The 26,573-nt window shown below is 41.7% G+C and overlaps 5 protein-coding genes across 5 annotated transcripts; 4 read left to right on the top strand and 1 right to left on the bottom strand.

The window, feature by feature from the left end:
* On the top strand, positions 1-2,271 carry sfrp2l (secreted frizzled-related protein 2 like). Its single transcript, XM_085916561.1, has 3 exons — positions 1-733; positions 939-1,019; positions 1,167-2,271. The coding sequence occupies exons 1-3, from the start codon at positions 70-72 to the stop codon at positions 1,556-1,558; spliced, it is 1,137 nt and encodes a 378-aa protein (XP_085772687.1). The 5' UTR covers positions 1-69; the 3' UTR covers positions 1,559-2,271.
* An 875-nt stretch (positions 2,272-3,146) lies between these two features.
* tomt (transmembrane O-methyltransferase) lies at positions 3,147-4,224 on the top strand. Its single transcript, XM_085916403.1, has 4 exons — positions 3,147-3,408; positions 3,519-3,715; positions 3,819-3,941; positions 4,027-4,224. The coding sequence occupies exons 1-4, from the start codon at positions 3,147-3,149 to the stop codon at positions 4,222-4,224; spliced, it is 780 nt and encodes a 259-aa protein (XP_085772529.1).
* Positions 4,225-4,242: 18 nt separating this feature from the next.
* On the bottom strand, positions 4,243-5,838 carry anapc15 (anaphase promoting complex subunit 15). The gene is made up of 4 exons (XM_085916204.1): positions 5,595-5,838; positions 5,459-5,518; positions 5,032-5,175; positions 4,243-4,943 (listed from the first exon to the last, which is right to left on the bottom strand). Exons 1-4 carry the CDS (start codon positions 5,712-5,714, stop codon positions 4,896-4,898), a joined length of 372 nt encoding a protein of 123 aa, XP_085772330.1. The 5' UTR covers positions 5,715-5,838; the 3' UTR covers positions 4,243-4,895.
* Positions 5,839-6,455: 617 nt separating this feature from the next.
* On the top strand, positions 6,456-8,536 carry folr (folate receptor). Its single transcript, XM_085916095.1, has 5 exons — positions 6,456-6,606; positions 7,240-7,375; positions 7,481-7,669; positions 7,822-7,957; positions 8,128-8,536. Exons 1-5 carry the CDS (start codon positions 6,602-6,604, stop codon positions 8,397-8,399), a joined length of 738 nt encoding a protein of 245 aa, XP_085772221.1. The 5' UTR covers positions 6,456-6,601; the 3' UTR covers positions 8,400-8,536.
* A 162-nt stretch (positions 8,537-8,698) lies between these two features.
* inppl1a (inositol polyphosphate phosphatase-like 1a) lies at positions 8,699-26,224 on the top strand. The gene is made up of 27 exons (XM_085916094.1): positions 8,699-10,812; positions 14,000-14,063; positions 14,663-14,810; positions 14,889-14,970; positions 15,490-15,636; positions 15,814-15,904; positions 16,232-16,321; positions 16,603-16,701; positions 17,537-17,687; positions 17,823-17,929; positions 18,142-18,244; positions 18,436-18,632; positions 19,001-19,118; positions 19,642-19,738; positions 20,255-20,393; positions 20,475-20,574; positions 20,901-20,989; positions 21,108-21,189; positions 21,287-21,376; positions 21,609-21,722; positions 22,068-22,244; positions 22,369-22,524; positions 22,638-22,722; positions 22,924-23,010; positions 23,378-24,128; positions 24,326-24,459; positions 24,557-26,224. Exons 1-27 carry the CDS (start codon positions 10,634-10,636, stop codon positions 24,651-24,653), a joined length of 3,774 nt encoding a protein of 1,257 aa, XP_085772220.1. The 5' UTR covers positions 8,699-10,633; the 3' UTR covers positions 24,654-26,224.
* Positions 26,225-26,573: the final 349 nt, after the last annotated feature.

Below are 26,573 nucleotides of genomic sequence, written 5' to 3'. Positions count from 1 at the left end.
GTTACGCAGCTTTGCAGACATCTTGGCTGCAGACAAGAAGTAGTCACCAAACCTTTTGGGGCGGTGGTGATGATTAACAGGCGTCTGTCCTCTTGTTTACCCTCCAGTTTCCTCCACACCTTCTCCTTTTTATTTACGCCCACCGACAGAGGGGAGGGAGCAGGAGGGAAAGAGCTTCCAGCGCTGTGGATCTCACCTTTAGTTGGCACTGGGACCAAAACAACCATTATGAAAGCGCTCTTGTTTGTTTTGATGCTTGGAGTTTCTCTGGCGTCTGTACACCTGGGACCGCCGTCGCTCGGCTTCAGTTCGTCGGTCCGGTCGGTGTGCAAGCCGATACCGAGCAGCCTGTCTCTGTGCCACGGCATCGGCTACCGGCACATGAGGCTACCCAACCTGCTGGGCCACGACACTCTGCGGGAGACCCAGCAGCAGTCTGCTGCCTGGTTGCCGCTCGTCTCCAAGTTGTGTCACCGGGACACCAAGAAGTTCTTGTGCTCCTTGTTCGCGCCGGTCTGTGTGCCGGATTACAGCGGGCCGGTCAGTCCTTGCAGGAGCCTCTGCGAGGCCGTGCGTGACCACTGCGTCCCCGTCATGAGCGCCTTCGGCTTCCCCTGGCCGGAAATGTTCAACTGCAGCCGCTTTCCACGCGGGACCCAGCTCTGCATCTCTCCAACTGGGGAGCAGGATGCGCGAACAATGGAGGAGATCACCCACGAGGAGGCGCTCAAAGGTTTGTGTGCTGCAAATAAACATGCAAACGATGGCCCGGGGGACATTTGCGGTCCACTGTCTTGTCTTTTCTGAAAATATTCCGCTATGTTAACAATTAAACCTGCTTTATTGACGAGATTTGATTAATTGATTCATTATACATTGGAATGAGTCCATTTCTGCTGCAGATGGAGACATGTATCATCTCTCCTTTCAATACTCAGGAAGTGTCATTTGTGAAGCCTGCAGTCTTGCAGCTGAGGGAGAGACTGACATCCAGGACAACTATTGTCAAAGTCCATATGGTGAGGAAAGAAATGACGGGGTGCTATAACCTGTACTCTTGAGAGCAGGCCATTAAAAAAAAAAAAAACATCTTTGTTTCCCATCCACATGAGCTGTTATTTGTTTTACAATGTGTCCAAAATCACACGTTTTGTCTCTCGTGGCAGCATTGAAGATGCGTCTGGGCAGTGTGTCAACAGTAGGAGGAGACCTTCAGCTGGTGCCTTTAGCCCGAAGCCGCATCCTGAGATGGGCAGGGGGAGGTGCGGAAAGGGCGGGAATTAGAGGCGCGATGGCCCATGATGCTCTGTGGCTGCAGGAAGGCGGCACTTGTACGTGTCCCGGCTTGGACTCAGCAGACAACAAAGATGGTGTTGTTGTCGGGAGGGAGGTCATGGACAAAAAGGTGAACGGGGTCCTGGATGGATGGTATTTGGCACTGGCTCAGGCTGAGGAAGGAAGGCTGGTGTTGACTCGGTTGGTGCGCTGGACGAGAAGTGACAAAGATCTGAAGAAGTTCATCAGAGGACTCATGAAACAAGCCTGCCCTGAACTGTAGCCATTCGGTCTGTTACCCATTAGCAGCTCTTTTTCCACATGTCCCGTTTGCAAAAAGCCTCGAAATAATGAATCGACCATGCACAGACTTTTAAGCAGGAAGTGTGAAAAGTTAGCATTCTGACCACTTGACTAATGAATGGTCCCTCATTACATTTTAAAAGGTTTTCGCTCAATATCTACATAAGACATAGTGTATATTCTGCAAGAACGTTGTTGCAATATTCTGTTTTGTTGTGGGTTTCTGCGTGCATAAAAGATTTGCTTTTAATTTGGTGTCTCACGGGGTAGTATTGTACCTTTGACACAATTATGTAATCATGCAGCAAGACAACAATGTTCTCATTGTACAGTAAATATATGCATACATATTAAAACACGATAATGAGTCATTAGTCAAAATGGCCGCCCTCTGAGATGGATATAAATGGGTCAAACATTCGACTTAACTCATGTCTCACTAACAATATTAATCGGAATGCCGTGTTAAGACTAGTGGGGGAACATATAACAGTATTCTTGGGGGGGGAAAAAATTGGGGTTGACTTCCTCTTTAACATATGCAGTATTTATAAGAAATAAGCAAATGAGAACTGAACACTAATATGGTATTAACAGTTTTATACTGTATGTCTCAATATTGTTTTTGCATTTCATTGCAGTATTTTTTGTCAACCATTGAGTTAATTCTGTTAATTTGAGAAGATCTTATTGTAACTCATTGCATTTGTATTCTATAAAGAAAGTTTGTTGCCTTTAATGGTTGTGTTTTTCTTCAACCTTCCATATTGAACGAGTAAAGTGAGAAACTTGACTCAAAGTCAAACATACTCGCCGGCTGCTGTTAACTTGATACATCCAATGTCGGCTTCACTTTGTCTCACACGGCAACGTGACTCTGCTTCCTTGATTATATATGGTACCAAAAAAAAATATAGGTGGTTAAGATTGGAATTGATGACAAATATTATACAGCAATAATGCAACTTGGTTATACCAATTTTACTGGCTGTAGATTAGAAACTATCAAGGGCTAAACACATGAACGTGATGACTAAATAATTCATAGCTTCAGGTCTCCAACCTTCACTCACACTACACACACACACACACACACACACACACACACACACACACACACACACACACGTACAGTATGCACACTTGGCTCTAGCAGTATTTGTCTGGGTTGGCGAGCTGTTTATCTGTAACCGTATTTTGCAGAGACTAGGTAAGTGTTTGTTGTGTCTGCAGTAAGTTAGTGTTTTTTTTTTTTTTTTGCTGTTATGAAATGATAGATGGAATCAAAATTAGGTGTTAATTTGCTTTTGAACAAAAACCCACTCAGGATAATTGATGGATACATTTTGAATGAATATTATTACATGCAGGCAGTTTGTCTCTTTCCAATGAATACATACTCATACAACATCACAGTAAACACTTTAAAATCACGAGGATGGTTAAAATCACTTGAATGGTACTCTGACTTGTAATAGCGTTACGCTTCTAACTTTTCCATAGCAACCACAGACTTGTCCTAAAATGAATGATTGATTAAAACCCATGATAGGTGTGCAGAGACAAAGATGGTGTCCCCGGCCATCGCATTGGCTTTCCTCCCCCTCCTGCTGACGCTCCTCATCCGATATCGTTTCTACTTTGCGTTGTTCTACCGAGCGGTCCTGGTCCGACTTTGGAAGGACTGCATCACCGGTCTGAGTCGTGAGGAGCGGGCTTACCAATATGTTCTCACCCATGCCATACCCGGGGACCCTGACAGCATCTTGGACATTTTTGATGAGTGGTGCAGCAAGGTGGAGTACATCAGTAATATTGGACCTAAAAAGGGTGAGTGCAACAGTCTTGCTAACCTTGTGACTTTTCAATGAATAGAATTAGAAATATAGCAATGGTTGAATTTGTGGTTCTGCTACTGTATCTGCATTTCTCGTTTGTAGGAAAGATTCTGGATCGGCTGCTCCTGGAGCAGAGGCCTCTGACGGTCCTGGAATTGGGGACCCACTGTGGTTACAGCACTGTGCGTATGGCCCGGGCTCTACCACTAGGTGCCAGAATCTACAGCGTTGAGATGGATCAGAGGAATGCTGCCATCGCTGAGAAAATCATCCGCCTGGCAGGCTTTGATGATGATACAGTGAGCGACATAATCATAATTTCTTGATATGACGTCAATTTGACCTGCTCATGTGTTGACTTTTGGAAGTGAGAAACGTAAAGCTGCCTTTCTTATCGTTCAGGTAGAGCTGATTGTCAATCCATCAGATGAAGTAATCCCACGGTTGCGATCTGATTTTGGTTTGGAGAGACTGGATTTGGTCTTCATGGACCACTGGAAGAAATGCTACTGTACTGATCTGCAGGTAGCTACATGAATATATCTTCACGTGTATTTTTTTTTTTTTTGGTGATACTAAATGTCTATATTTTGATATGACGGTGTTGCAGATGTTGGAAGGTTCCGGTCTACTTGGGAAAGGATCTATAATTATGGCAGACAATGTGCTGTTTCCCGGCGCTCCGAAATTTCTCAGACACATTCGCAAGAGCGGCTTGTACGAGTGGAAGATCCACCGCGCCACTCTGGAGTACAGCAAGGGTATCAGGGATGGGATGGCAGAATTGGTGTACCAGGGGATTATGTAGACCAATACAAAGTGCAAGTCAGCCTCCATCCAGCATTTATGGACGGCACAGCTTTCAATACAAAAGATTAAAGATACAGATTGGAGAATGTCTGTGCATGGTTAATCCTAAAAACCCCTCGATCTTCTTACATTTCCAAAATAGTAATACAAAATGTAATGCAGAAAGTGAAACCGGTGTTTTTGATGATGTTAACTACATTTTACATGAATTTTAAAAAAAAATCCAAAATGATATGACTTAATGCTTAATTTTTTTTAAATAAAATGTTTTACTGTGTTTCAAAGAGACTTTATAATACATGTGGAAAAAAAAAATTTGAAACAATCAGGCGAGTTTACTTCAAAACCTTTACAACTGAGTAACACGTTGTATAGCTGACTCAGCTAAAATGTTTTGTCAGGGGAGAAGCTGCAGTTGGTGCCACATGACAAACATGATATGGCCAAGGTTAACTGGTGAGAAGGGTTTCAACAGGATGTAATATAAAACCAAGAAATATGAAATCTCCAGTGAGAAACTTTGCCCCCAGGAGCAATTTTACCAGCAAGCAATGTCCAGCATTGACCAGCAATATGTTATTAGATGTACCACATTTTTGTAGTCATAGTCATTTTTGTAGTCAACAAAATCCAACGTGAATAGTAGAAGTAAAAAAAACACTTTCTTTGTCAAATCATCCATTGGTCTTGATCTTGGTCTTGCCCTTCCATGTCCACCTGACCAATAGAAACAAAGAAATGGGTGAACTCCCTTAATGCCATCATATTTAAGATCCAGAGTCGTGCCAGTGACATATGAAAGCACCTCATTGATCTCGCCATCGTCAGGTGACTCGTTGTAATCGTTCATCTCGTCCATGTCCTGCATGTCTTCTTCATCTTCGGACTCCTCCTCGGTGTCCTCCTCGTCTTCATCATCTTCCTCTTCCTCCTCCTCATATCCCCCTCCCTGCAAAGGTGAATACTATTAGCACAACTGCATTCACGTAGAGCTTTCATTTACAGTAAAGTTAGTATAATTTTAAATCGCATCATGTTGTCCTACTTGATGTATTATAAAAAAATACTGAGCCCCCATCTGCCCCCATTTTATTCAAGGTGTTATGACACAAATAAAATTGGTTAATATTAGATGACTACAGAAACAAAATCCAACACTAACAAGTGGGTGGAAGTAGTTTAAATCAATAAAGAAATCTTTCCATTATTATTTGATACAAATATAGAATTACCTCAAAAATAGTTTTCCCAATTGGGAGTTGATTGTTGTCCTTCTCGGCAATGCTCTGCAACTATGGCAAAAGAAAGGATTGGGAATTGAGTGAAGAGCTGTCCCCCAGCTCGTTGATGCGTCCTTTAAGCCCTTACCCAGGTTTGATGCTGCTGTTCTTGCTGCTGGAGCTCTGTCTCATCTACGCAAGGTCGGTCCAAGTTGAACCATAGAGACTCAGTTATTCGGGGAAACAAGGAGGGGAACAGTGTGGACATGTCAGCTTCGGGGTGCACCAAAACAGAGAAGCAAACCTGTGCTTAACATGGACTGAGTCTTTAAATTCAAAATAGAGATGCCGGAAGTTATGAGTGTTCGCCAAACGACGCTCGGCTACTTCCGGTTGGGTTTTTGTTGCGCTAAGGTTCCACTTTGGAGGTGGAAGTTGGAATCAAGATTACAGGGGTCAGTATCTAGAACTGAAATAAAAAAACATTTTCTCCCCACATTTTTTCCGCTCTTTATTTTTACTTTCATTTTGTAGTATATATTTTGTTATGTTGATTTCCATATTTTAATTTTTTTTTTCCAATTATATGTTTACGTTAGTGTTATTTCTATAGTATATATGTTTTTATTTCTATATATTTTCAAATTAATGCTCCAATTATATTCTTAGATTTATTTTCATTTTTAGTTATTTATTTATTGTTTTAGCAATTTTTGTCCTCATAGAAGTGATGGAGATGTCCCAAGAAATCCCAAGTATTCATGCAATTGTTTTTAGATTTTCAGATCTTGGTGTGGGCGTAGGTTTTGATGTGCACTTGAATGTTGGTGGCGGTTGCTCGAAGTTTTTTCTCTATAGTATATATCATTCTGAGGTCACCCCGACATTTACTCTGTATCCAATGGACTCACCTTGAGATAAGACTAAACTAGCAAACGTGTAGACGTAACATTCCAATCACATGTCTTCTTTTCTTCAGTCACACACACTCCCCCACACACCCAATGGGAAGACTTTGGACTTTCAGCATGTGCTGTATGTAACGACATTCTCATATTAAAAGGTCATCTTTGCCGACGCTCACACACCTTCCAGTTTCTCTGCTAGTCGGGTGTGGGATTTCTTGAGTTTCCGAATAATTTGCAGACAACCGCAATGAGGTAAACAATTTCATTCATCATTGAAAAGTACCTTCCCATCCTGGTTTGATTTGTTTTTTAATTACGACTAAGAGCATAGGTATATTCATTGATAGTAGTGTGATTTGAGAAGTGATCAATATTTTTTCTTATATAATTCATCAGATTATCGGAAGGATTTTCTACAGACTTCCTGTTATGTGTTCTTTTAGTGCTTATGTCACGTTCAAACTCTCAAATACATTTGTTTTGACGTGTTTGAATTTGTGTTCATGTTTGTAGCATTTCACAAGTTGTGGCAATAAGAGACCTCTTCTCTGACCTCTCAGTTGTTTAATCACAATAGTGAGCAACTGGAATTTATAATGATTCTCACTGAAAACAAAATGTGAAAAAAAGCAGCAGTTGGAGAGCAAGATATAATAGCTTCAGTTAATACTACATGCTCTAAAAGGAACCCCACAAAAATGGAATTGGGAAGTTATAGTAATTTGAAAAGTAAAATAAAAACATTCATTTCATTCAAACATGTTCCTCTTAATAGCAAAATCAGAGGAACTAATAATCATGCTGTCATTTCTCTTTCTCTCTCTTTTTGCATAAAGCGATAGAATATGATTTATGTTTGGTCATCCCAGTGACTTTCTGTTGCAGAGCCATGTGGGTAGTTCTTCTGGTCTTCCTGCTGGCCCTCTCCAGGGGTTCTCTGTCTCAAGACAAACTCAATATATGTCTTGATGCCAAACACCACAAAGAAAAACCTGGCCCTGAGGGAAAACTTTACCTTCAGGTAATGGAAACAAATGCAATGAGTGCACAACTCATTCAGTTTTTTTTTTTTGCTGTCCTTTATAATTACTATAAATAGCAATAAGTGATCATTGTGTGTTTTTAGTGTGTGCCATGGCGTGATAATGCATGTTGTACAGCAAATACCAGTGCTGAAGCTCATGAAGATAACTCATACCTGTACAACTTCAACTGGAACCACTGTGGTTCGATGAGCCCCAAATGCAAGAGGCATTTCATCCAAGACACTTGCTTCTACGAATGCTCACCACACTTGGGGCCTTGGATACAACTGGTGGGTGCTGCTGTTCTTGTGTCAGTGTAATCCACATTGAGAAACTAGATGGAGGGAATACAAGAAGTAGAAATTAATATTTTCATATTTGTCAAGCGATAGTGTCACAATGCATCATCCTGTTAATTATGAGTTACTCGTATTTTGTGCAGGCGGATCAGAGCTGGCGCAAAGAGAGAATCTTGAATGTTCCTCTGTGTATGGAGGACTGCCATGATTGGTGGGAAGACTGCAAAAATGATATGACATGTAAGACGGACTGGCACAAAGGATGGGACTGGAGCACAGGTGTGTTCTCATCACAAATGTCGTGCTAACTTACTCTTGGACACGAATGCTAAAAGATACTTTTTTCGTTCTGATACATCTGTCCGTCCATCCGTTTTCCAAGGCACTTAGCCTCATATTGTGTTTAATATGACCAAGTAAAAATGACTAATCATCTTTCTGTATTACAGGTGTTAACCAATGCCCTGAAGACAGCAAGTGCAGAACGTGGACTGATGTCTACCCAACACCTAAATCCATGTGTGAACAAATCTGGTCTCAGTCCTACCTTTATACCACACTGTCCAAGACATCAGAGCGGTGCATGCAACTCTGGTTCACTGGGCCAAACCCAAACAAAAAGGTAGCTGAGTATTATCTCAATAATGCTCAGCAACCTGGTTATTTCTCACTCGCATCGCTGCTACTCCTGGCTATATCATGTCTTTCTGCATTGAGCTAAATTGGAATGTATCCATTTACTTGTCTGTACCTCTTGGTTCTTAATCTAGACAGATGACATGAAGTGTCTGCTCTATTTTTTTTCCTGGGTATTACATCTGGTTTAGTCAGTGAAAACAAATCCACAAATCAGAAAAATTTAGTGACCGTTTTTTTTCTTCTGTGCAATTCACAATTCAGTCTCTTCATTAATGAGATGACATTTCAGTCAGTTTGGTAAACATTACATCTTGGTAAACATTTCTGTAAATATGCCAGAATTAGCAAGAAGGGTATTTTTCATCTGCAGCCCCTAGAAACACTAAAACCCCAAAAGAAAAGCTAAAAATACATAACAGTAGCAAAATACTAGCCATACATTTACTGAAAGTACTATTAGGCTTAAAGTATAAAACAATTATTGTCTGTTAACACTGACATTCAGTGAGTCTAATCCAAAAGCATTATCAGAGAACAAACATTTCATTGTTTAAATAAATGAGCCGATACATGTTGCGTATTTTGCAAAATTGGCATTGACATTTTAGATAGGAATTCCTTCATGACATTTGACTCAGTCAATTATCTAAAAATGACAATTCCAAATCAAAATGATCACATCCAGACAATTTTATCTTAACATACTGTACGTGCTAGTAACTGTAAGCGTGACAAAGTCAAGGTCCTGCACGATAAATCTTCTGAATGTCAAAGTATGACTCAGTTTAAAGTTATACTATCTGACGATTCAAAGATGGCCCTGACAAGCTAGTAAAAACGAGGCCAGCCTCGATACAGTGAACGTAAAAAGTTAACATTTAAGCAGCTCGGACAGGAGCAATAAGCTGGGCACTGCCGGACTACTGGTTGGAATGTGTAGTGGGACTCTGGTTTAACATTGTCATCATATATATTTCCTTTTTGCCATCACTGGTACCATTCTGTGGTAGCTTTGTAACCCAAGAAACCTCAAGAGACACATTCACAGTCATGCTTACTGAATAGAAGTCTCGTGAGATTTGCTCAGTCCCTGCATGATGTCGCACATGATGATGGTTTGAACTGAAGTTTTGTGTCTCATTTCACCATGTGGAATGAACTCATGCGTAATCGTTTCTTCAAACCTAACAGTTCAAGACAGACATTATTCCGACTTTGTGTGTAATTGACAATTAATATTTGACCCACTTTTCTCCTCTGGTAGGCCTTTATTATCAAATTGCCCCCAAAAATAAAGCAAAAAAAATAAGAGAATCATTTGTCTGCCTCAGGCTCAGTGATAACTAAACAGAAGATGCTCTCTGCACTCCCATGAACAATGCATCAAGCAAACAGGTGTGTGTCTAAGCAAATGGAACATGCAAATATGACTTATTTGTGAATAGTCAAATCGGAAGTTTACATTGTTGTTGACCACTAGAGTTACAGTCACAATACATTTTCAAGGACTTACTATAGACGTTTTCAGTTGTGCCACTCTGCCCTCTAGTGTGTGTGTATATGTTCTGGGAAAAAAAAGGGAAAAGATTGCATAACAGGATCGGAGAGTATTAAAAAATAAAGTTGATTTCCTCAGTGCTGGATGCAGGACAAGCTGATGAGCAAACAGCGCATGGCTTCGCTGAGCAGGTCACACCGGTCACAATGACACATGACCGTCATTTGTGAACTAGACGGATGTAGAGAGCAGTTTTTGGGATTTGCTTTTGGTTAACAAATTATTCGAATCACTAAGAGTCATTTAATTTGTTCCTTTAATTTGCTTCATTGTGCAAAGACCTAAAGAATGACAGCAGATCCAAGTCGCATTAGATAACGTAAAAGGATTTTTAAAAAATCACGTTTTTTGACGAAGGGCTGAAAGCTGCCTACAACAATAAAACATCTGCAAAGTGATCGGTTAATTTTAGCTTTTACTGTGAAAGTCTCCTCCAGACTTTTGTGTGTTTACAGTTTACAGTGTGTATACGTAGGCTGTGTCCACCACTGTTCCCCGTTTTCCAATGTGGATTTACATAGCCAGATTTCCGTGGTAGAGGAGGGTGGCGATTGCCGAGCCTTTCAGGAACCGAGACGACACACAGCAAACAACTTCACTCGCCGCTTTGGAAACTTGTGTCGCCGTACTTAGTTCGGGCCGACGTCTTCGATACTTTCCTCGGTCCTCAACTCTACCCCCCCCCGTGACCGGAGGCAGGCTGGGAGGTTTTCGTGCAAGTTGGGAAGTAGTTGACGCCGGTTAGAGGGGCTGTGGCCATGGCCGGAGGCGGTGGCTGCAGCGGGCTTTCTCCACTCGGGCCCGTACCGCCGATGTGGTATCATCGGGACCTCAGTCGAGCTGCAGCCGAGGAGCTGCTGGCTCGCGCCGGGAGAGACGGCAGCTTCCTAGTACGGGACAGCGAGAGTGTCAACGGGGCTTATGCTTTGTGTGTTCTGTAAGTATCTTTTAATCGTTCCAAAAATATAAAACTCATTTTAGTTTACAAACAATACTCCTTATCGTGTTTACTCTTGTTTTCTGCCCCAACTTGCTTTTTGAGTTTCATTTGGCACTGCTTGAATGTGAACAAATACATTCAGGCGTGATGCCTTCACTGTCTTAAAAGTTTGCTGATTTTGTTTCTCTTTTTTTTCTTCTTCTTGATCTTAATGTCTTGTTACTGGTTGTACATTCTTGCAATTTAAGCTTAAACTCCAGCATAACATTCACTACTTCTAGATGTGGTAGCCTGCAGCGTCTTTTTTTTTTTTTACAAGGCGCCTGGCTCAGTGTGTGGGTGCTCAACATTGCTATTAAATTGTATAGCCGTGGTTAAAAAAAAAGAAAAAAGAACTGTTTTAATACAGTGCCCGCTGGCAGGAAGGATGTACATTATAGCCCAGTCCTCATGGCAGAAATAAATGATAAATCTATTCAAATAATATCTATCCACTACTCCCTTTCGTAAAACAACAAAACATGAACAGATTACAGGTCGTCACATCTAGACAAACTTCACAACTGCCAGTGATTTTTCATTTCCCTTTCAAATGTATCATACCATGTCTAAAAACTACAAGGTAAGTCACATGACTACGTTATTGGCCCCCCCACACACTCATTCAAGACTACCGGCGGGCATTAAAAAGTGTGTCATGTGACATAGTGCTGTGTCATTGACTTGACCTGCATCCCTCTATCTGTTCATTTACTCCATGCTGATTTTAAGGCATGCACCTCAGTTTGGATGGGCAGTTTCTTGCACAGGCGACGACAGTCGAATTGCATCACGTGACGCATTGTGAAACATTGTGTCGTATAGCGCCCACAACTCATAACTATAGAACGAGCAACCAATATAGAGTTTCGGCGCGGCTTCTTTAAACTTCACATCGCAATATAAATGTCACTGTCCAAATCAAATAAAAAAATCCCATTGAAATAAATTTCAATTTCAGTATCCTGTTCCAGCTATCAGAACAGTTAGTAATTCAAACAAACATCTAACTTTATCATTTTTTTCTGTTTCTACAAGCTTTTCCTCTGTGTGTGAGGTTTTGTCAAATTCCCCCGGAATAATTGATCGTGTTTTATGAGATTGAGGTCAGAAGTCACATTCTGCCATACCCAGCCAAGCATACCTTTATGGCTCTGCTTGACCAAAGAAGGGCCTTCCTCAAACTTCAAACCAGCAACAAATTGGAACTCTATTATTGTCTGTATACTGTATGCATAGTAGATACAAACATACTTGCCCTGTGGTGAGTCATACACAGCCATGTACTTCCTTCATGTGGGTTTTGGACCCATCTATGTTTCCATTATGCTAATGTGTGGCGGTACACTGAAGGGAAGAGTGTTGTCTGAGTAGTCTGCTTTCACACTGCTCTCTCCAATCTTCAAAAGTTTGCACGTCACGTCTGCTTAACCAAGTCGCTCTCTATTTCGACTAACTTTTTTTCTTTCAGGAAAACACCACTCAAGATAATTGAGTTTTCAATGTGTTAAGTTCAGTTTCTCAACTTCATTTCTTTCATATAATTGCACTTGGATTATCTAAGTACAATTTGAAACAATTAACCACTGCAGTAACTAACATTAACATTTCTCGTACCGTATCGTATTTCGTCAAGAGTTCATAGTCCAAAGTGAGAGATTGCTTTGGTGACCAGGATGGTGACCAATTCCTGTGAGTCATCTTTTATCATGTTCTCAACAAAGGGGTGAGTGAGTTTCACTCCTACATTTTTGGGGAATGCCCCCCCCCCCCCCCCCCCCCCTCATCCATTAGCACCAACCCTACCCCTAGATCACTTTGTGGTTCTTCAGTTTTCATGGATCCATAAAAAGGCATTGTGTGATTGCCTCTGTCGTTTGAGACGGCTCCAACCAAATTGGAAATTCCTGTCTTGGTAACCACGTAGCACGTCTAAACATGTTGCATTTCGGACTTGTCTTTCTGTGCATAGGTCATAACAATTTACAACATGATTTGCGTAAAAGCGTGCCCTATAAATATACAAACCTCGGTTTGAGGTTGGGAATCTTTCAGGGTTGCCATTGTTTTGAAACTCGATTAGGCACTCAATCTTGCTTAAAAGTTCCCACAACAATTAATTGAAGCTCTGACGGTGAGGGTTTGTCTATTTTTTTGGCAAGGCTAAGTGATTGGGTTTTTACTGTCAACATACTCTGTTGTTATCAACACCAGTACACAGACACACACATACTTGCATCAAGCATTGGAATTTTATCTGTAAAGTTTGTCTTTTTCCTCCTTCCCCTCCCCCTTGAAACAACACTTGGAGAATCTTGTCACCCTTCAACAGGATGACAGACACACTAAAGTTCAAAATGGATCTGATACTACTGTGTTTCTAAATGATTTATGCTTACAAGATTCCCCGTGTTGTTGAGTAACATTTGGATATTTTTTTTTTTTCCCCATCATCTGCTCAGATTTTAGAACGATTGAGACTGCATATGTTGCTTCTGTTCACATCCAAACACATTGTAATTAAGTACAAACAGAAAGGTACAAATATACAACAGACTGTTTCAAGTATTTGACACACATACGTCAACACACAACTGTGAGAGACACGGCCAGTGTACACAACCCGCAAGGTTTGCTTGGTAAATTGAATATTACGTCCGGTCCACTGAGCAGACTCTGAGCACAGACATGAAAACCATCGATGTTCAGCTCGTAGCTGCAGGCACACAGCCATGGCGGTGCATTCCCAATGTCACAACATTCATGGACAACTAGTTCAAAGTGTTTGAATCAGAATGGCAGTTTGGGTTGATGTGGTTGAAATGATGAAAGCAACTTTTCAATAAAAAAAAAAAAGCATTTTATTCCGCTATGGATTGTGTTTATACCTCAATGGTCTGTGTGTAAAAAAAATGGTGCACTGTATCATGCCACGATAAGGATGAAGACTGCTCTTTATTTAATCGACAGCAACAGGTTCAACTTTTCCAGACTCCTCCTCCCCCATTCTAGAACACACACACACGCACACACACACACACGGCCCAACTAGCTGATATATACTGCAGAGGAAATGATTTTTTTTTTTTTACACTTTGAAAAAAAAAAAAAAATCATTTGTATTTCTCTCTCATCTTGTGTGCAGGTTTCAGAAGCATGTCCATACATACAGAATCCTCCCGGATGAAGAAGGATTTTTGGCTGTGCAGGTGCAGAGAAGACACACACACACTCATGCACAACACACACTCAGTCCTTAAAAAGTTCAACATGTGGACTCAAGAGAAAACAAAAAAAACGTATTTGCTTCAGTAGCAGCTGGTAGGCAGGCAGAGATGCTTTGCTTGGCTCTGAGCTCCCTCACTGACACACACACACACGGTGCCAACAGCAGTCTCTTTGTGTGTCGTTCAACAGCTGTGCAGTCCACAACCATGGCCACATGCCACCCACATGCCTCACAGGCACACGCCACCATGGCGCTCTCCCACATTGCAGACACACGTTGCTGCTTTAACCGTGACGTCTAACACTTGGTGTTTTTTTTTTTGCCAGCTCCAAGATTCATCTGGCTAGCTTCAATGGAATCTGTGTGCAATGTGCCAAAAACACCTCCTCCTGATTTCAATGACTATATTTAGACTGCTGGTCATATTTGCTTATGCGGCATGAATTACTGAATTATATGGGCCACCAGACCATGACCAGACTATTTGTAGCAAAGTTTGTTCCATGTCTGCATTATAAAAATAACACTTCCTCTTTTCCTGTGTCTTTTGCTATATCCTTCCGTTTGTCTTCCTCCCAGACGTCACAGGGCGTGCAGCCCAAGAGATTTAAAACATTACCAGAGCTTGTGTCGCTGTACCTGCAGCCCAGTCAGGGTCTGGTGACCACTCTGCTTTACGCTGTTGACCAAGAGGAAACCGCCATCCCCGATGACCGTGACTATTCAGGTACTTCTGCAAATAGAAGCCCAGTGATGGCTTGTGTTGTCATGCTTTCTGGTTAAACATCTCCCCCGTGAATGTTAGATGGCGAAGATGAGAAGCCACCCCTCCCCCCTCGCTCGGCCTCCACATCTACTCCACCAAGTTCAGACACGCCCACCGACAGGTACAAAGTGCACCACTAAATCACCGACACTGTCTTCATTTTATTTAGCTATGTGTGCCTCCCTGCAATACACGTGCAGTTGCTCAGTTACATACACACACACGTACACACACACACACACGCAGCCCTCCCTCCCCTTCTCTGCTTAATGAGGCAAGCCACATCCCGTCGAGAGACACCTAGATAACGGATGAGTTTAGCTGTCATGAAAAGCAGCTCTAATCTATTACGAAATTTCTTCGGATGCCAAACTGCAAATATGTAGTAGGCCTCATATTTTTTTTGGACGCATTCTGAATGATATGCAGGACAAAGATATAATCTTAACATTTTGAGTGAGTTGATTTTTTTGGGTGAAATACTGCCCAAAATGAGTTCTCACACGTAATGTTTCTAGTCCAGAAGTTTTGTGCCGTTCATGAATAGTAATTTTGATGTGATAGAGCACTTTGCATTGGAAAAAATAGGGTTATAGTGTCAGTGCTTTTCAAAAATGTTTAAGATCAAATTTTGTTTCAGTGCCCCAACAGCGAATGGCCTGACCACCATCTCCCATGAGTATCTGAAGGGCAGCTACGCTTTAGACCTTGAGGCTGTCAAACAGGGAGCCTGCTCACTGCCTCATCTCAACAAAACACTTGTGGCCTCTTGCAAGCGTCTCAATGGGTGAGAGAGATATTCCGTCACACCCTCGTGGGGGAAATTTGTGGTGGACGGATTAAAAAGATGTAGGACGAATGGAAATGCTTTCATACTCTTTTCATTGTTGCTGCAAAAGTTAGTGTATACCGTATGCTGAAACACAAGTGACCTGTGAACCCCCCTTTCTCCTCACATGAAAAGGGAAGTGGATAAGGTTCTGTCTGGTCTCGAGATCCTGTCAAAAGTCTTTGATCAGCAGAGTGCCTTCATGGTCTCCAAGATGATTCAACAAGTATGTCTTCTGTACCTTTCATTGTCTAACTGCATTTCTTGATCACATATTTGCCCAGTGCAAGAAAGGTTAAATGAAAGCTGAGACAATAAGAAAGTGTCACTGTTTTCAATATTAATGAGACCAGGATGTTCTTTCCAGTCCATTTTCCTCTCAGGATATAAAGCAATCGTGAAACAAGAGTCATACTGTCATTTAAACAATGCACCCCAATGAAACACTTAACCATAGCGTTTAGACTATTGAAGACTTTTGGCTCCGTTCAAATTTCAACTTGCTTGATTCATCATCCTTGGAAACGCACGATTGCATTTTTATATCTTGCAGTCGGTCAATCAGGGTGGAGACCAGGAGTTGGAGAACCTTGTGACCAAGCTGGCAATTCTCAAAGACCTCCTGTCATCCATCGAGAAGAAGGTAACCACATCATGTGTTTAGTGGTTGGGCTTGAATCCTTCACATTTGTGCCTTCGCCAAATATTTTACACTGGCCTTTACACGGGACGGGGAAGGAAACCAACCGAGTGCGATCGAGCAAGCTACATGTCTCAACCCAAGTGATGCTCCACCTTCTGTATTAGGTCACATCCAGGAAATGGCTAACAGTTTCCTTGTTGACTCCAACATTGTACCCCAGAACAATGCAATGCTTGTGTGTGTGCTCTCGGGTTTATCTATGTATTTATCTTATCCCTCAGGCTCTGAAAGCTCTTCAGGACATGAGTTTGTCCACCTTGTGCTCCCCTCCTCCTCTCTCCATGCGTCACAGCAAAGCCATCCCCGTGCAACTATTTGAGGTACGAATCCTTTGCGCCACCTTTTTTTTTTTTTTTTTTTGAAAGTAGACAACAATGTCCTATGGAGAGGACATTTCTGCTGCAAATTCTGATTTCATGAGGCATTGCAGACTTGAACTCTGAGCAGACTGTGAAGTCATGGATTGCTCATCATGCTTTAGGAAGTGTTTCCCAGACGAGTCATGTGAGACCAAAGAGATGTTTGTAATGCTTTTCCTGTAGCATCGTCTGTGGTTTTCACACACCCAATGGTATTTGGCACTTTTGTTCTCACATTTACCCAGAAATGAGGCACCGTTTTGAGTTCTTAAGTGTATGCCCCAGTGCAAAGTTTTGTTCGGTTAAAAAAAGAAGGAAAAAAAAAAAAAACTACAGAGGGCTCTTGTGAAAATGGTAATGTGATAAATGGGGATGTCTTATTTGCAATACTTAGCTTTGAGCCGATTTGGCATTCTCTGTGGTGAAGTCTTTTCAACAGCTTCCTGTTTGCACAGGAATAGAGATATTTCCGTCACAGAGGGTTCAACATGTGGCATCTGATTCACCCTCTGGGACAGCAACAGGCAACAGTCAAGGGTTTTTAAAGCCCACTGAAAATAAACATGTTTAAAAATATTCAGTGCAATGACTGTGATTTCAAACGAAACATTTGGAGTCACTTCCGAAGTCTCAAATGAACAGGATTCTTGTGAGCTTTCATCTGACACTAATGTTCAATAATGTGGTATGTCTAATTCGAGATTATTCCTTCGCAGTTGAGAGTGTTGCTGTATTTGATTACTTTGTATCCCTGGTTATGAAATTAGTATTTAATGATTTCTGTCACGCCTCACAGGTCAAACTGGATGTGTACTTGGCAGAGCTGACCAAGATAGGGAAGAGTCAGAAGTACACTCTGTCTGTGGACGTGGAAGGAGGGAGACTGGTTGTGATGAAGAAGGTGAAGGATAGCCAGGAAGACTGGACTACATTCACGCATGACAAAAGTAAGCCAAACAAATCAAAGTGACGATGAAGGAAAACAGATAGCGCAAACTGTACTTTAACATTTGATCTTCTCTTTCTATTTCTCTCTTTGCCTTTTCCTCCCGTCCCATCACTCTTGGCTGTTGACCTCTCAGTCCGTCAGCTGATCAAGTCTCAGCGGGTGCAGAATAAGCTGGGCATTGTTTTTGAGAAGGAAAAGGACAAGAGCCAGAGGAAAGACTTCATATTTGCGAGTGCCAAGGTCTCTACATGCACACACATATATGGACACAGTGCCAAGACTAAACACCTGCACATTATAATTTTGACATTAACACAGAAATAACACAGACAATAGATTCACACTGTGGTAAGGCATTTGAAAAAAATAAACTTATATTTTATGCTCAATTACTCACAATGTTACAACTTAAGGTTGGTTTTGAAACGCGTGTGTGGTTATGTGTGTTTTAGAAGCGGGAGGCCTTTTGCCAGCTGCTACAGCTGATGAAAAACAAACATTCCAACCAGGATGAGCCCGACATGATATCTGTCTTCATCGGCACCTGGAACATGGGTGAGACATTTTTTCAGGGATTCTATTTCCTCTTTACTAATAACCACACTCTCCTGACTAATATTTCTGTGGAATAGTTGCAACAATAACTGTCATACTGTATTTTTCACATACTGCATAAACTGTGTCTAATCATCTGAGTTGTAAATGATCATCAAATATTGAATTATTCTTCCACCGTTTGTTGTCAGGCTCGGTTCCTGCTCCCAAATCAGTCGCCTCCTGGGTGTTGTGCCGAGGACTCGGAAAGACCCTGGACGAGATGACTGTCACGATTCCACATGACCTGTATGCATTTGGCACGCAAGAAAACTCTGTGTGCGATCGGGAGTGGGTGGAGTCGTTACGGGCCATGTTGAAAGAACAAACAGAACTGGATTATAAACCGGTGAGGAAAGCTTGTTGTCGTCATCCTTCTTTCTTTTTTTTTTTTTTTTCTCTCGAAAGGATTGTTCGCCAGTCTGTCACAGGACACAAACATCAATTCACGCTCACACACGGACGACTCCTCGGTTAGGCGAGCGAGCATATTTTGGAATGTGGGAGGGAAGCACCTGGAGAAAATCCACATAACAGCAGGAAGAATATGCAAACACAACAGAGAAAGTCCAAAGATGAGATTTAAATCTGGAACCTTTTGACCGTGAGGCACTAACCACATGTGCTGCCTGTTTATTTATTAGATTGTTTGAATTGGTGAAGATAGGTAAACAAAGACACTGTTTCCTAACTCGCTTTTATTTGATTTGCTTTTAGATCGCGGTACAGACACTGTGGAATATCAAGCTTGCTGTGCTGGTGAAGCCAGAACATGAGAACCGCATCAGCCATGTTGGAATGTCCAGCGTCAAGACCGGCATCGCCAATACACTTGGTAACTTCAATACTACAAGCACATTTCCAAACTGTTGTTCAAGTTCGGGTAACAGGGAGCTGAAACTTATCCCAGTTGACTGTTGGTAAAGGAAGGACAATAAATCAGACTGATTTAATTACAGGGTACATTATGAACTATGAAACATTTGTTACCATGAAGTTGGAACCTTAGGGAACCACTTTTTTTCTTAGTAACGTGCTACGGTCTTCATCTTAGTTTTTTTTTCTGCATTTCACGTTGGTTAAAGTCTAAAACATTGTATGTTCCCGAACACAGTTTAAAGATAGAACAGAAATGATATAGTGCAGTCTCATAAGTACTTAATTGAGGTTCACAAGTACTCCATGTAAAGCTATGCCAAATTTTGTCAAGTGCAATTTGTGTAAATTTCTCCTAAAATGAGATCAAGACTATTTGATATATGCTGATAAAAAAAAAATCTTGTTGAAATGCAATTTTTGCTGTGTGGAAAGTGTCAGATCTTTTTTGTTAATGTTTGGTCTACTATACGTGTTTCTAGGTAACAAAGGCGCTGTGGGGGTTTCTTTCATGTTCAACGGAACATCTTTTGGTTTTGTGAACTGTCACTTGACTTCAGGGAACGAGAAGATTGCAAGGTTCCCACACTTAAATGTTTCCATAATCTAACATATATATATAAAACATTATATTTTAAAATATATTCAATTCGACTCCAATTATCTGTTATTTAAAGTCTGTGTTTGATTACAGTCTGCCTGTATATAATATATACAATTATATATATATCGTCTTGTATTCGGGCCAATACGGTATATATATATATATATATATATATATATATATATATATATATATATATATATATATATATATATATATATATATATATATATATATATCGCTATATGTAAATATATATAGAGAGAGGGATATAGATATCTGTATTGATATATATTGTTAATTTCTCTCTACCAACCATAGTAACAGGCAAAACAATCAATTGTTCCTCTACTAAATAAGTGCAGATACATAATTAACCAGGTTTTGTGAATCGTTTTGCCAAGTGTTGTGGCGTAAACAAATGTTCCAATGTGAAATATGCGCCTTGGCTCAATAAAAGTTGAGAAACACTGGTCTACTGACTCTTGCAGGAGGAACCAAAACTATCTGGACATTTTGCGCCTGCTTTCACTTGGAGACAAACAGCTGAGTTCCTTTGACATTTCACTGCGCTTCACGCATCTCTTCTGGCTTGGAGACCTCAACTACAGGCTGGACATGGACATACAGGTGAAGCAGGACCCGTAAAGACACATTATGCCGAGTGCCTGTGAACTCACTTATTCATTATTAGTGTTTCTATATTCACAGGAGATTCTTAACTACATTAACAGGAAGGAATTTGATCCACTGCTTAAGGTGGACCAGCTAAACCTCGAACGAGAGAAAAACAAAGTGTTTTTACGCTTTGGTTGGTATAACTCACTTTACAGCTTTCAAATAGAAGATCTGCTTGGGCACATTTCTCAAAAACGTTTTCTATACAGCTTCTCCTCATTTGATTATGCTAGGAAAAGTGTCGTATAGAAAATAAAAACAACCAAACGGGCTAATTTAAGATACATGATATATGAATATTTGATTCCAATGAATTGAATAATTAATATGTGGCAATGTTGCTCTTATTTGCTCTCACATTTTGATGAGCAAAAAGTACCTTTTTGGTTGTTTACTATCTGGTGTCACTATATTCTTTGAATATCATTTGACATAAATGTTATGAATGTCATTTTACAGCTGAAGAAGAGATCTCATTCCCGCCTACCTACCGATACGAGCGTGGATCGAGGGACACGTATGTTTGGCAGAAACAGAAAGCCACTGGGGTGTGTTCAGAAATTCACACACAAAACTTCACTCATATGTCAGGCAGCTTTTGTTCATTTGTGGTTTTCATTACAAGCCACTTTGATAATGTTGTGGTTTGTTCTCCTTCGATGTCAGATGAGGACGAATGTCCCATCGTGGTGTGACAGGATCTTGTGGAAGTCTTACCCAGAAACACACATTGTTTGCAATTCCTACGGTAAGACAGTTCACAATATCTCATGGTGGTTTTGTCTTTTTTTGGCTCTCTTTAAAATCCACCTGCCAATGCCTTTATCATGATATCCTCTTTTTAGGGTGCACCGATGATATTGTGACCAGTGACCACTCCCCAGTGTTTGGTACATTTGAGGTGGGGGTGACCTCGCAGTTTGTCTCCAAGAAAGGTATCAATGGAAGAGATATCATAAACATTATCATCAACTAATAAACTGTCCTAGATGTGTAGTCCAGATCTTGTTTTCAAGTTCTTGGTTAATTTATTTGTAGGGTTTGACAAGAGAGACATTCTTGTGTTCTGTAAATGTTGTTGTTTTTTTTTTTACAAACTGGAATTCTACCAAATAATATAAAGCACCCACGACTTCCTGTTTTTTTGTTTTTGTTTTATTTGTCTAGGGCTGCCTAAATCTTCTGAACAGGCTTACATTGAATTTGAGAGCATCGAGGCCATTGTAAAAACTGCTAGCAGAACCAAGTTCTTCATCGAATTCTACTCCACATGTTTGGAAGGTGAGACAAAGCAATCTTTTCCTCACTTGCATTCACACTGACAGCCATCTCCCACAAACTAACAAACTTCACCTGCCACAAGATTGTCGATTTCCTACCTCGAGGTTATAATAGAACTTCATCTCTTTCTTCTTTTCCGTGTCTTTTTACCTCCCTCCCCAATTCCAGGCAGTCAGTATACCTTTACATTATGTTGCTCCCACCTCCGCCTGCCTACTCTCATTGCACTTTTGTATTAAATTCCAAAGAAACGTCACCCAACTTCTCGTTCCCTCCCCTTCCCTTTGTCGCCTCTCCCCGACCCCTTCTGCCCCACGTTTCTCTGGCTCTCTCTCTCAAACGTAGAATTCAAGAAGAGTTACGAGAACGACAGTCAGAGTAGCGATAACATTAACTTCCTCCGCGTGGGCTGGTCCAACAAGCAGTTGACGACGCTCAAACCTCTTCTGTCGGAGATCGAATACCTTCAGGACCAACACCTGCTGCTCACTGTGAAATCCCTGGATGGATATGAATCTTATGGTATAAGCGCCGTGTGTCCGTTGAGTCCATAAAGTTCTAGTCACTTGTTTTCTTTTGCAAGTGCTGTGATTTGACCTGGAATTTCATCGCTGTGATCGACCTTGTGCGTTTGTGTCATCACCAGGAGAGTGCGTGTTAGCGTTAAAGTCGATGATCGGCAGCACAGCACAGCAGTTCCACACCTACCTGTCTCATCGCGGCGAGGAAACAGGAAACATCAGGGGCTCGATGAGGGTCAGAGTCCCTTCCGAAAGAATGGGAACCAGGGAGAGGCTTTATGGTATTTGCACGTGTGTGAATGGACATACTTTCCTCCATCCCAAGTGCGGCAAAGTAACATTTGAAAATATGCTGAAATACCCAAGTTGAAATCTCTGTTCCATTTGATTTCAGAATGGATCAGTGTGGACAAAGATGAAACGGGCGTACCCAAAGGGAAATCTACCATGTCGTCGAGAGTGGTGCACGAATATGTCAAGTTAGTATAATTCAATCACCATGCATCATCCATAAAATTGTTTTTGTAGCTTGTGTGTTATTATATTTATAATGTCCTGACATTTAAAAGCCTTTAAAACATTTGGTGTCTTGTATTATCATTTTCTCTGAGCTTCCTGTAGTGTGGACTTTATCTACATTTGTTAACTATTTGTCTCACATAACTCGACTGTTCCGCCAGGCCTCCTATTGTTCGTAAACAACTTGGAGAGCTGGGCAAGGTCAACGAAGAGGGCGAGAAGAGCAGCAGGGAGGAAACTGCTGCGAGGTGAGAGCATGTTGAGCATTCGACACTTCAACCTTAAAAATGGACAAGAATCTGTCCTATGACACAGGTTCCCCTCTGCTGGAGACTGAAATTAATGCCACAACTGGCCCTCACGAATGTTATACATCTCACCGGAACAAACCTGGAAAACATTTTAATAGACAGTTGCCTCTCACGCAACTTGTTCAAAAGTTTTGATTTTGATGCAGTGTAAATGAAAGTACAATATATGGTTGTTTGTTTAAAACCATTTTCTTGTTGGGTTACAATAGTGGATCTTTAATACATGCATGAAAAAATGTATAGTCACATTATTTTTTCAGAATTAAGTGTTTAATCATGCAGCGGTTCTCTTTTGTGAATTCAGGCCTAAGCAAGATTCGTCTGACGGTGATCAGTCTGTCGGCAAGAACAGCTACAACAACCCTGCCTACTATATTTTGGAAGGGGTCCCCAATCAATCGGCCGCTGCTATGTCACCTGAGCTTCTCCCATCGCCCACCGCTCCCCAAGCGATGAAAGGTCCACCTCCCATAGCTATCGCTCGGACCAAACCCCCTTGCGCCCCCACGGGCCCGTCGCACCCTCGCAGGCCCATGACGGGTCACACGGTGCGTGCCATCAATGAGGAGGGGTCTCCAGAGGACGATGGAGGCGTTTGTGTCGGAGGGGCACAAGGGGGAGCTACCACTATAGGGAGCACACTTAATCGGCCACCTCCGGATTTCCCTCCCCCTCCCCTCCCGAAGGGAGCCATGGAGATGGCCGTGGAGGCGTCTTTCCTGAAGCCCCGCTCACTTCACCCGGATCTCGCTGAAGTCAAGATCCCGGCGCTTGGTCCTGGTGCTCCGCTGGCCCTCGAGGAAAACTTCAGGCGAGGAGGTGGCGCTGTTAGCGGCGGGGCCATCGGCGGCGGGGCATTGGACGACCAGTCTTGTTCTGTGCTGCAGATGGCAAAGACACTGAGTGAAACGGAATTTCCGGGGCAGCCTCCGCGCGCTCCCTCGGCTCCGCCTCCCCTTCGGGGGCAGGCCATGGGTTTAGGTCTGGACCCCTGCCGCACCTTCCCACCCAGAAATGCAATCACAGAAAGTATTGCTGAGGATCTTCCCGAAGAGGTGAGAAGCTTAATGCTGCTGAAATAACTAACTGGATTGCTAACAGTACATTTGTCCTCACTCAGGCCAGATTTAAACTGCCAAGTGACACAATTCCAACTTGTTACAAAGAGCAAATTCGGATATGGGTCATGTGATTGTCCTCAGTTTGGAAGAAGCATTCATTTTCATTTCATTCATCATTTTGCATCTTTTAGGCACTTTGGGGTAGCAGCAGCTCATCTTTGTCTGTGGGGGACTCTTCAGTCGGGGAGTGGCTGCAAAGACTGGGACTTGAGAGATACGAGCAGGGCCTCCTGCACAACGGCTGGGACGACCTGGAGTTTCTCAGGTACATGCTTTTAGATACTCCATTCCGACACGCATGCTCGTTTATTGTAGTGCACAATGTAAAAAAGGACAAAAATGTCTGTTTTATGATTTGGCAGTGACATCACAGAAGAGGACCTGGAGGAGGCAGGCGTACTTGACCCCGCCCACAAGTGCATACTGCTGGAGAGCCTCAGGCAGCAACAGAAACTGTAGCTAAGGATTCTGAGGACTTTCGAAAGCAATCGAAACGTACGCTGCCTTCCCACAAGGCCAAACGTCGGCAGAACTGAATGCAAATGTGCCATTTGACGTCCAGTGTGCCTTCTGAGAGTGCGTGCACTTCCGTTTTAGCTCTTGACTTGCTGACAACATCCTCTTTCAGACACCCTCGAACTGGTTGTTGCGGACGCGGCCTTATTTAAAGGTCATCGGATGCCACGGTAATACAGAAGGAAAGCTTACTGTCATGAGAAACAAATCACACGATACTGGAGAGAAATCTTTTTTTCGTACTTCTGACACGAGTCACCTCAGCAGGAGGAAAATGGAGGCCTTTTTGCTCCGGCTTCACATTTCAAGCCTTGTATGGGCTCCACCACTTTTGATGACAAAGTGGGCCAAGTCTCAGGTATTTCTCCGTGAATGGTCCCAACCTAGCAGAGGAAGTCAGCCCTCTTAGGGCAAATGTCAAGCCACAAAAAGTCAAAGTGAAAGCGGTAGCTGCATTAGCATGATGCAGAAAGGGCCTCGATCACGTGGACTGAACTCGTTTTTTTTTGTTTTTTTTCAGTGGTCGGGATTTCAATTTCAGTTTTTCATCATATTTATAATATTGTTTGTTTGTGTGAGGGTAAAGGGAATATGGTGCAAATCATAAATGAATGAGTGCGGATAACTTCAGCAGTGTTCTGTGATTCTCACTTTCATGTCGGTTCACGTTTCTGTGCTCAGTCACAATGCACCCAAACGCACTTGGTTGACGTTTCTACTTCTCGTCCGCACTCAATTTACCCAAGGTTCATGGACTTTATGATGTCACAATTTATTGTGAAATGGAGACAAATTTTTCTCAAACTCCTTGAAAGTTCACTAACCTGTTAAAAAAATAATTGACTGTCATGTTTGAAACAATCGGTCACCTAAGAATGCTTGTTCAAACGAGGTATTTTATAGTAGATAAGGAGCGTGCCGTCATTTGCACATTAGAAAAGAGGTCACTGACAAAAAGAAAGGATTTTTTTTCTCATTACGTAGTATTCGTAATGACCACTAGATGGTGCTGCTGCTACATCAACCCAAACAGCTCTAAATACTGCCACCATCCATTTTGAACACTTTGCAGTATCCGTTCAAAATATACAACCGATGCGAGTTATGTTACCTGACCAAGTTCATTTTATTAGTTCTTAAACGAGTTCCTGTTTTAAAAGCCATTATAGTGTTTAATTTGGAGGGGGGGGGGCGTTAACTTGTGGCCTGTAAGAATACTTCAAATGTCACGTTACGTTGTATGAACGGGTGAGTTTCATATACTGAATTGTATGTCTACATCGGGAATAAGACACATCTTTGTTTAAAAAGTCAACATTTCTCACATTTCACCTTACCGTGTGTGTGTGTGTGTGTGTGTGTGTGTGTGTGTGTGTGTGTGTGTGTGTGTGTGTGTGTTTGTGTGTCACGTCTTGTTTATTGCTCATTTCTTAGCTGATGACTGTTTTAATTTAATGAAAATTGGATAGCTGCATAATATTCTTTTTCCAATTAAAAGATAACATGTTTCCTTACTTCAGTTTCTTCCTTTGTGTAATAGAAAAGCAGAAGAGATGCTGTGGATGTCATACATACAACATGCGTCATGGAAAGAAAGGGCGTGGTAATGTAATGAACTTTTAAGACCATGCATACAAAAAAACACGTCACTGAACACATTGTGTCTTGATTCCATAATGTGATTTATTAGAATAATCAGTAGTGCTATAAGGTCTCATTCACTGGAATTTCTGAGACAGATGCATTGCAGTAAAATCAATCTGGTAAGCAATGTCAGGAAAAAAATAAAAATAACCAACTTCTATATTCCTATTTTTTTTTTATATTACTAATTACAGGATTTACACTCACCAAATGTTATGA

Source organism: Syngnathus leptorhynchus, chromosome 7 (assembly GCF_054491065.1).
Source record: "Syngnathus leptorhynchus isolate UIUO chromosome 7, UIUO_Slep, whole genome shotgun sequence".
Classification (NCBI taxonomy): Eukaryota; Metazoa; Chordata; class Actinopteri; order Syngnathiformes; family Syngnathidae; genus Syngnathus; species Syngnathus leptorhynchus.
Note: the sequence above shows the minus strand (reverse complement) of the source record. Positions and strands in the feature narration are given on the sequence as shown.